The sequence below is a fragment of the Cariama cristata genome, unplaced genomic scaffold (genome assembly GCF_000690535.1).
Source record: "Cariama cristata isolate BGI_N322 unplaced genomic scaffold, ASM69053v1 scaffold14675, whole genome shotgun sequence".
NCBI classification, from domain to species: Eukaryota; Metazoa; Chordata; class Aves; order Cariamiformes; family Cariamidae; genus Cariama; species Cariama cristata.
In genome coordinates, this window is record NW_009618237.1 from 8,103 (window position 1) to 18,315 (window position 10,213).

General features: G+C 38.2%; 1 protein-coding gene across 1 annotated transcript in view; it reads left to right on the forward strand.

Annotated features, from left to right (window-relative positions):
* The window catches only part of MMD (monocyte to macrophage differentiation-associated), a gene marked incomplete at its 5' end in the record, with an annotated part of 11,312 nt that extends 2,188 nt beyond the window's left edge, over nucleotides 1-9,124 (forward strand). The window contains 5 exons of the mRNA XM_009700778.1: nucleotides 4,799-4,959; nucleotides 5,791-5,865; nucleotides 6,275-6,376; nucleotides 7,209-7,278; nucleotides 8,263-9,124. Coding sequence (XP_009699080.1) covers nucleotides 4,799-4,959; nucleotides 5,791-5,865; nucleotides 6,275-6,376; nucleotides 7,209-7,278; nucleotides 8,263-8,463 — 609 coding nt within the window. The remainder of the gene's footprint in view (nucleotides 1-4,798; nucleotides 4,960-5,790; nucleotides 5,866-6,274; nucleotides 6,377-7,208; nucleotides 7,279-8,262) is intronic.
* Nucleotides 9,125-10,213: the final 1,089 nt, after the last annotated feature.

Genomic DNA, 10,213 nt, shown 5'->3' on the forward strand with positions numbered 1-10,213 from the left:
GGTACTTTGAGGGTGACAGAGCACTGGAGCAGGCTGCCCAGAGAGGGTGTGGAGTCTCCTTCTGTGGAGATACTCGAAATCCACCTGGACATGGTCCTGTGCAACTGCTGTAGGTGACTCTGCTTTGGCAGAGGGGTTGGACTGGATGATCTCCAGAGGTCCCTGCCAACCCCGACCGTTCTGTGGTTCTGTAACTTTGTGTAGCATAGTAAGGCATCTTCAAGTTTCTAACTAATAAGGCTATTTAAAATGTCATGGGTTTGGGTTTTTTTTTTTTAGCTTTCAATGAAGCAGTGACTTGTCTGTAGACATTAGGTGACAGGAAGGACAGCTAAGCAGTTGAATACAGAGACAAAAGAATGCTCTCTGTGTTTAGAAGAACAGGAAGGAAACAGTGTATGTAAGAATTTGAGTTGTAGGGTAAGCTAAATCGAAGGGGAGGGATGGCTCTTTCATTGTGAGATGTTCTAGGGTACATAAGATTTACCAGACAAAAGATATGCTCTGTTGTATTAAAACCCCAGAATTAGACATGGCTTGCTTTGTACTGCTCTAGAAGTTTATTCCAACTGCCTTAAAAGGAGGAACTATTCTTAAAATTAGTTATAGTCTTTCTATTCCAGTCCTGGTTTATGCAGTGCATGGAAAAAAAAAAAAGAAAAAAGTATAAATATTTCAAAAATGAGGCTTGGAGCGTTTAGCAGGCCCTTTGAGCATGGAAGAAGAGGTCATCAAAATTTCAGAAGGGTTCTTACGATGAAAATGTCTCCATTCTACCTGACTAATGTTAGCAGTTTCTCTGCTCTCTGTGTATTGCACAACCCAAGTTGCCAGTAGGCTTCTCGCTCCATGATGCTTGTCTCCGTATTTCAGAAGAGAAAATTGATGAGTAGGGAGACACTGTACTTGGCTGCAGGACTACACTCCTGGAGCAGGCAGCTTGAGATGGACACACTCCTTCATGGTTTCCTCTAAGTGTCACATGATTTTTGGCTGCTTTGTTGATCTTTCCATTGTCTTCCTTTCTAACGAGGAAGTGTAGGGAGCATCTTTGTGCTGTTAGTGTTTCCCTCTCAATGAAAGGCACATGAGATTGTACCAAAGCATGGTATTATTGTTGCAGTGGCTTGTGCATCAAAGGTCATTGTTGCTGACTACGTGAAGTGCATAGCCTTGTGTGCAAAGAAGATAACTTCATTTGGCATGAATGTTATTTACAAAAGCAATATTTTTAACAGATTTTTAAACCTCTCTATGGGAGAGATTGTCTACAGAAATACAGAAAGAATACAGATAAAATACTGACCAATGTACCAGTATCCTAAGCAACCCCAGATAGATGGAAGATACTGGATTCTGTGGTGTTAGTAACCAGAGAGTGTTCCCTGAAGTATGCCTGATCAGGTTTACAGCTTTCTGTTTCAGCATCTTTCTTTGTACCTTAAGGCTTTTTGCAGTGGCTGCTATTTGTGACAGTAGGGGTTGCGGTAGTTGGTTTCCCAAAATACATCACATGGGGGTTGTGCCCAAGTCTATTCTTAAAGATTCCTGCCTATAGCTGTAAATAAATATATTTTAATCCTTTGTCTTCCTCCTTATTGGAAAGGGATTTGTAACTTCATGCTCTTGTTTTGTTCTGGTGTTCCTCTAGAAAACTTTGAAACTGTTGCCTACTCTCTTGTTTTCTAAGTCTCTCTACCAGCCCTATTTCTGATGTAGGAAGCATTAATGAAGGTGCTAAAATAAGTAAATTGGGATATCACAGTTCTGGATTTGTTCGCAGTACGTTAAGTTGCTGAGTTTGACAATAGCATTTGGAAGAGTTGCATTTCATGATGAAATAAGCAAAGTGTTTTGTGACTTCTAGCTTGTTTTTTTACTGGAAATGGTGGCAACTTTAGAAATGTTATGTCATTGCTGTAAAATGGCACAGCACAATCGCATTCATTCCGTTAGTTCTAATGCTTTGACTACTTTTTTGGTAAATACCTGTCTTTTAAAGGACTGATTGATTGCTTCTCCATTCGAAAGATTAAAATGCAGCTCTTGTGCTAGAGATTTTTTTTTTTCAAATGAACATGGGAAAATCTGCTTTGTTTTTTTTGACTGAAGTGTTATATTTCTTATGTAAGATGGATGTTAGATATAATGAAGTCCATTGTATCATACGTTATCTGTTACGGCATTAGTATCTAAAGAATTTTTATCCAGTTGGCTGGAACAGCAGCCTGTCATTTCTGGATTTTGTCTTTAAGCTAGCTATTTTTGATCAGAAAAAGAGTAATAAAACATCTCTTGTTTAGTCTAACTGTTCCCATGATGCATATCAGACACAGAGGGAAAGTGTTTCCAAATAGAATACTTAGAAAAAACAATAAATCTTTCTCATGGTAGTATAGTGCTGTTCCCTGTGAGAAGCAGAATTGTTCTTCAGAGCCAGGACAAGGCAGAAAAGAGATTAATTCAGGTCTTCATCCATGTACTTATTTGTAGCTGTATTCCTCATTCTGAAGGTGCAAAGAAAGAGATGGTAAGAAAATTGCTTATTTGTTTTAACCCTATAACTTTATATACAGTAATTACTGGAAAAAGTGATTGGCATCAAACTCTATGTTTGCCCGTTTGAGCATTACACATCATAGCTTGTGAAATATTTATTTCAGTAGACTAGTAAAAAACTGGGATATCTGTGTAAGAAAGGCAAGTTGTTCTGTATAATACTAAATCTAGTTTCCACAGAGGTCTTCCTTCCTATAAAATGGTCTCAATCAGAGCTCCAGGCAGAATCTCTGAGCAGCTCGTGCCCAGGCTTTTAGCAGGGAATTAGTAGGGATTTGCTATTTTACCTAGTACTTGTGCTTATGATACTTGTGGGTACATAATCTCTCTGAAACCTTTGAGCTCTCTGTCAAGTTTAGTCGAAACTGAAATTTGCACTAGAAAGTGGGAAGGAGACTGATGAAGGTGGATACAGCATGGCTGCGCAGCTTCAAGAAACATGGCTAAACTCCGCTCTTTCTGGAGCTCAGTATCTTCCTGTCTCCTGCAAAAACTAAATGGAACGACTGCCACATCTCATCAGTTCCTTGCTGTCTCAGGGGCTTCAGCCGTACGTTAAGCTGAATGCCGTATGTGGAAAGCAGGAGGTACGAATCTCCTGAGGAGTGAAACACTTTAACCTTTCTTGAGTTTGGGGGCTGTCCAGAGTATGTATATGGAAATTTATGGTTTGTGATAAATGAGAAGCTAGACTGGCAGACTATTTTTGGCCTTAAAGTGCGTGAGGTGAACCTGCATAGTCTCATTACAAAACTCAGAAAGTGTTTTCACCTTTGGTCCAAATACTGTGGATATAGGATTGTCATACTTTTCATTTCCATGTCTCTACAGCTTCTGGTGTAAACGTACTAAATTTTGCAAAAAGAAAGAAAATGTAATAGTTATGAAGGTACAGTTGATGTCCTTCAAAAACCAGAAGTAAAAGCCACTTTTTTTTTTTTAACTCTCTGGATTAACCAACTACTTTTCAGATTCCTTTGGTATACTCTGCATCTTCTGCACTGTGATCAGAGCCTCAATTCCTTCTAGTCTGTAAGCAGATAAAGGACAAAGACAGTGCACGCTACACCAGAACTTTGCACTTCAAGCTATCAAACCTGTAATGCAAAGCAGACTTGCCGGATTTGTTTAAACATTACTTGTTCCTAGCTTTATTGTTTAGCATGTGAGACGAGTTAAACTACGAAGAATTTAACCTATGAAGCTTATTTACAATTCAAGTGAACGAATTAACATCTTAAGGCCGTAACATCATACGGCCTGGAAAGGAACTTGCATAGCTTAGAAGGCTGACAAAGATATGCCTTCATAGTGGAAGGAGGTGGGTTGAAATGTCTGAGCCAGCAGGTTCTTTTCTTTAAATACTTGTTGGAAATGCTTTTTTGTTTTTTGCCTTTTTTTTCACCTTTTTTTTCTTCCCTAGCTTGTTTTCTGAATGAGACAAAGATGCACGATGTAATTTATTCTGGAAAGGAGTGTAGTTTTAAATGTGTATGAAGCCTGCAGCCTTCTTTTTAGATACTTCATGTGAGCATGCTAATTCCATCATCATGTTCTAACAGGGGTTGTTTTGGAAGATCTGAATTAAAGGTGCTTGAGAGGGAGGTGGTAAGGAAGACAGACTTGGGTACGCTGCATTAAAAGAACATCATCTTTGTGCATTAAGAATCTATTCATGAAAGAAGTTTGCAGCTAATTTATTTATGATATCTAAAACCCAAGTTCTGCAAAGCCTTTGCTTAATTCTCTTGTCTTCTACTTAACTGCGTACTTCTAAATGCTTTATTTTTTTTCATTTGGGATTTAAGTTTGTTTTGGTCTGTCCTGTGCTCTGCCTCTATGCACAAGAGGTGGTTTAGATCCAAGCCTAGAGTAAGATCAAAACTTTTTAAAAACATGAAGCAGAACGTGAAAATAGAAACACTACTAGGACTTAGCAAATTCTTTTGTTTGATTTTGTGTCATGGCTAGTGGAGCTAGTAACCTAGCATCATGTGAGGAGAAATTTATCACAAATGGATATAACCCGGGTGTCTGAGACATTGTCAAAGTCTTGACGCTTGTATGTCAACATACAGCTAAATGAAAAACTTGCTCCGGTTAGGAGTGTGCCATCGAGTGTCGTACATATGGTCTTATATGGCATACTGCAGTTTTTATCTCCCCTGCTGTTGCTGTGCTGTGGGTGGTACTACGCTGGCTGCCAGTAAAGACTTAACAAGGCCTTTTGTTTTCTTAGTTCCTCATTGTTCCTGCGATTGTGGGTAGTGCCCTTCTCCACCGGCTTTCTGATGATCGGTGGGAAAAGATAACAGCATGGATGTATGGCATGGGGCTCTGTGCACTCTTCATTGTCTCCACAGTATTTCACATCATTTCTTGGAAAAAGAGTCACTTAAGGTATTGCTATAAGATGTATAAGATGTTTTATTTTCATGTTCTGTGATATTTTTCCATTGTGTTTCTCAGTCAAAACCATGATTTGACAGAAGGCTGGAGAGTGGTGCCTTTTACTGAATCATGAATCACTCTTGATTCTGTTGGAAGAAATAGTGAGCCAAGCTCATATACAAATGAACTTTAATGTCCGCTGCTTTTTTGCAAAGGAAATATGTGTTTGTCTAGGCCCTGGTGGCTCTTAATCCAGAAATTGAATGGGAAAAGCATAATCTAAGTGCATACTGGATATAATCCCATTGCAGAAATGAGAACACTGTCTGGGACCGTGGCATACAGAGGAATACAGAGTTTGCCAAGAGCATTATAGTACAATACATAGCTAACTAACAGAAAGCCTGCTTGGGAGCAAGGCGGCAATAGCAAAACTAACATGTAATTTTTTTGTTTGGTTGTTTTATTTTTTTGGTCCCATTATGACTACTGTATAATTCCAGGCTATAAATTGGATTTAACCAGTAGTCACTGAATAGTAACAGTTTCTGGATTAGGCAGAGTTGATGTGACAGCTTTCTGTCTCCTTGCCAGAGAGCAAGGTGCATGATGGGGTGGAGAAGGGAAGAGGAATGAGGAATGGAGGAGTGCTCATCTCCTACGTGTCTCGCTTATGACCTTGTGAAGTCGAAGTCAGCTGGACAGCCTTCCAAATGGTTTTAAGAGGTTATGCAATCAATGGTATTTTCCTCAAAGTAATTTCAAAGCGTGTCAGGAAATTGAGATGATACAAAAATCTGTCCAAAATCTTTCTTGATGACCTGTTTTCTCTCTTACTAGGACAATGGAGCATTGCTTTCACATGTGTGACAGAATGATGATTTATGTCTTTATTGCAGCATCATATGCACCATGGTAAGAAAGCTGAAGCATAGCTTCAGAATTACAGCTTTTTCCAGTGTAAACGGTTTATCATTGAGGTTTTCCAAAATGTATAGGTGTCTTCTTAGATGCAGTTGACCACATTCTGCATTGCGAAATGCAACGTAATGTAGTCTCCTGGGATTTGCTGAACATAAAGGAATGTTAGAGAACAGCAGAAAGTAATTTATTTATATTCCACATAGCCCAGTTTATGCTTCCCTCACATCGATGCAAACACACCTTCTGCCTCTCTGTGTATAGAATGTCCAACTGTTTTCTCCCCCATCATGCCTAAGTTATAGCTCAGATATTTATTTATTTTTATCAAGCCCTACTACTCTTGTGTCAATATGGTCCATTTCTTCATCACTTTTGTCTCTTGAAATCTTTGTACCTCTAGGTTAAATCTACGTGAGCTTGGACCTCTAGCATCTCACATGCGTTGGTTTATTTGGCTGATGGCTGCTGGAGGAACCATTTATGTATTTCTCTACCATGAAAAGTAAGAATTATTATTTGCATTTAACTTTAAACTGAAATTAAAAGGTGGGGGCTTTCTTGCTTTCTGAGTGTTCCTATCCAGCCATCTACACTTTGAAATAAGAGCTTTGAAACAGTGGAAATATGTGATGAGAGTGATGCAAACTTACATCTCGTTGGAAGATAATTGTATTCACCCCCTGTCATAACATGTCTTTAAGCTGTGTTATTGTCTTCTCTTAAAGGGGTGGGAGGGAAGTACCCACTTTTAAAACTTTAACTTTTGCTACAAGAAAGCAGGGGTTGAGAGTGTGTAGAGTAAGAACCTAATTGAAATGGTGGCTTTTTTACACCCCTAATTTACGTAGCATAGATTATACTGCAACATTATATTGTTTGTGTATACTGATGCATATTGACTCCTGCTACCTTCTTGATTTTGTTTAGAGATGTGAGTCCTTGAGTTTCAGATCTGAATTCTCAAGCTTGCTTTCATTGCTTATCCTCAGGGAGCAAGACCCAACTTTTTTGTTCTGGAGATGAGCTACTGAGGTTCTTGTCAAATAAGAAAATATAAGTTGTCTCAATGTTTTATTCTGACTAGTACTTAATGCAAATGAATGCATCTAGGCAGTATTTAGAGAAGAAGGTGTTGCCTGCAACTGTACATACAATGCAGAGATAAATACTAGCTTTATTTTTGTCGTAAAACATTGGTTATCTATCTGCATAGAATTTTTTGAATAGTTTAATGGACGCATGCTAACATAAAACTTAAAATATTTTCTTTACTGTTGAAGGAAATGTTCATCCTCTGTACACCTTCTTAAATGACTGAAACTGTTCCTTTTTAGGTACAAGATTGTTGAACTCTTTTTCTATTTAGCAATGGGATTTTCTCCTGCTCTTGTAGTGACATCCATGGTAAGGAATGTGACTATTAACATTACAAACACACAAACTTCCCTTTGGTAACTAGCTTAAGTTCCAGTTCAGCTCTTTCTTCTGAAAAGATGTTAATTTTGGTCCACTATAATTGTAAATGTTCTCTGCAGAAGAACCAAATATAGTCAGCCATATTTGGGGTTTATAGTTTACATTTCAATGAGATACTACCTTGTTTTGTTGAATCTGGGCTGCAGGGTCTAGATAAAAAGAGCTTAGGTTCCAAACTTCACTTCTGAAGGTGAAAGGATATTAGACATAACAATTACATTACTTCCATTTGAGTAAAAATGATAAAGATGTGAAGTACCTTAGCCTGTCAAGAAATGTTTCTAAATATTACTATTTATGAACTTACTTAATGCCAACTTATCACTTATGAATTGGGAAAGAAGCTTTTTCTTTATAAAAGTGGAATGGACTTCTGATAACACATTGTCCTTTTTCTCAAAACTTTGACTTATTTATAGTTACACATTTTAAATAACTTTGAATAACGCTCTCTGCTGATAATATAAATCTGACACCTCAACAAGGTAATGCCTTAGCTGTTCCATATGAATGCTGTGCTATACCAAAACCTTGCTGGACACTTCATCTGACTAGATGGAGTTGCATTAAACTTGCGCTTACGCACAGTAATGTGGTTTTCTTTTTCTCCACGTTTGTCTGCTCTGCTAATGAGCATGAAGCAAAAAGCAAACTTGTCTTAATTCTTGAGTTATCCCTCTATTACTTCTATAGTGCTGTTGAGACATATTATATAAATATATTATTACATATTTCAGAGTCTAATATAAATATACTGGTTTTCTCACTGATCCATCTGTCATATCCAAGATGTTCTGAGTTGATAGCCAGCTTTCGTTTCTTGGGCGGGGGGGAAGCACTTTGTATTTTGTACATAAAATACCCTTTCCCTCCTGAACATCCTACCCCCAATCTTTCCTTGTTAATTGACAGAGCAACACGGATGGACTTCAGGAGGTTGCCTGGGGAGGCTTGATATATTGTCTGGGTGTGGTGTTCTTCAAGAGTGATGGAGTAATTCCATTTGCCCATGCCATCTGGCACATATTTGTGGCCACAGCAGCTGCTGTTCATTACTATGCCATCTGGAAGTACCTTTACAGAAGTCCTGCAGACATAATTCGTCACTTATGATAGATAGGTATCTATATATAAAAAACATAATCTGCACTTGGCATCTGTAACAGTATTATTTGACTTAAGGAATTCGGGGAAATTGGAAAATTGCACAGAAAAACTGCACTGACTTTGGTAGTTCTCTGAACACAATTACTGTGAACTGATGTTGTGTGTGTCCTGCAATTGCCCATCATATGGCAAGTGCTGTAAATAACCAAGATACTGTACTGCAGTACTACGAGTCCATTCCACGTTAGTAGAACTGGCTACCTGATGTTTACAAATAGATTTTGTATTCTAGTTTAATTTTAAAATTTTTAACTACGTGAATTTTTCTAAATTAGTGATTCAAATGGTGAAGTCAGTGCAATAGCGAAAATGTAACTCTCTTGATTTGGAATTGGTTTCTATCACCTTTCCACTAGTCATTTATTAAACATGAATCACAGACAAATAATCTACTTTTACCACCCATTATCTTGATATAATGTGACTTTTATAGAAACTTTTTGTGTTTTTTGTAAACTTCAAAAGTACATTTATTGAACTGAAAACACACAACTGTCATCTATGCAGTTACTCATGTTGCAAAATCTTGCAAGAAATGGTTACATTCCACACACTGTACTGACAAGCAAACGTTGTACCTCTTCCAACGGTTGTATTACAAGTGTAATTGTAATATCCACTTTTACGAACGAAAATCTAAATGTGATTCTCCTGACTTTTAACATGGTAGTATTCTGCTCATCTATAGCACCACTTAGACAGCACCTTAATTTGGCTTTATCCGTGATGAAAATGAAGTGCTTTAACAGAAATGGTTAACAGGGGTTTCTCCTCGAGACTCCCAGTTCTGGTCCGTGCTGCCCAGGCAGGCAGCAGTTTGGATGAAAGCTGACTTACCAAGGGTTGGCAGTATTAAGGAAGGTGGACAGCCAATATCCCCCTCTCCAAACCAGAGAGTCAGTCATTTCTCCAGGATAGCTATACACATTTCGGTGCTGTAATATTAAGGCTTGGATTTTCAAAGGGATTTAAATTGGCCAACAGAAACAGTTCCCACCAACTTTTGTTGGGGTTGTTCTGTTGGGAAATCCTGGTCAGAGCAGCAGGTACAGAGCAATTGCTGACCACTTTGACTTCATGGTTATTGGTTCTTCACAAGCACAGCCTTTCAGGGAGGAGAGCTTGAAGAACTTGATCTGGTGTCACTCTGGGACTTAACATGGAGTAAAACTGGTCTTAAACTGTATTGCTGTCTTTCTGTACAGGAAAACCAAATGTGGTAGCAAGTCCCGATTGTAGAATACGTGCGTTAAATGACCGGATGTAGAAGAGTCATTGTAATACTGTTTGTCCAATAATTGTATCCTGTCCCACTATATAATGAATGTCTTATATTAAGATTGACTTTATCCTTTTTCTAATTTACTCAGTTTTTCATGTCAGTATTTAAAAACAAAACTGAAACGTGTTGCCTTTTTCAGATTTTGTTCTGGAATATTGCCTGTCTGCAAACAATAAGTAGCAAGATAGGGATGTTTTTCAAGGTACCGTTTAATATTGCACCTAGATTTGCCAGTGGGTTGCATCTTTTAGAATATATACATTTGTATACGGAATTTACAAGAGGGACAAACTTCAAATTCAAGGCATTGAAGAATTGCTGTGTGGTGTTAGGAGATGACTGGAGAAACGGCGCCACTACAGCAGACTAGTTAACTGCCCCGAAAGAGGACAAATGGAACAGCTGGGCAGGTAA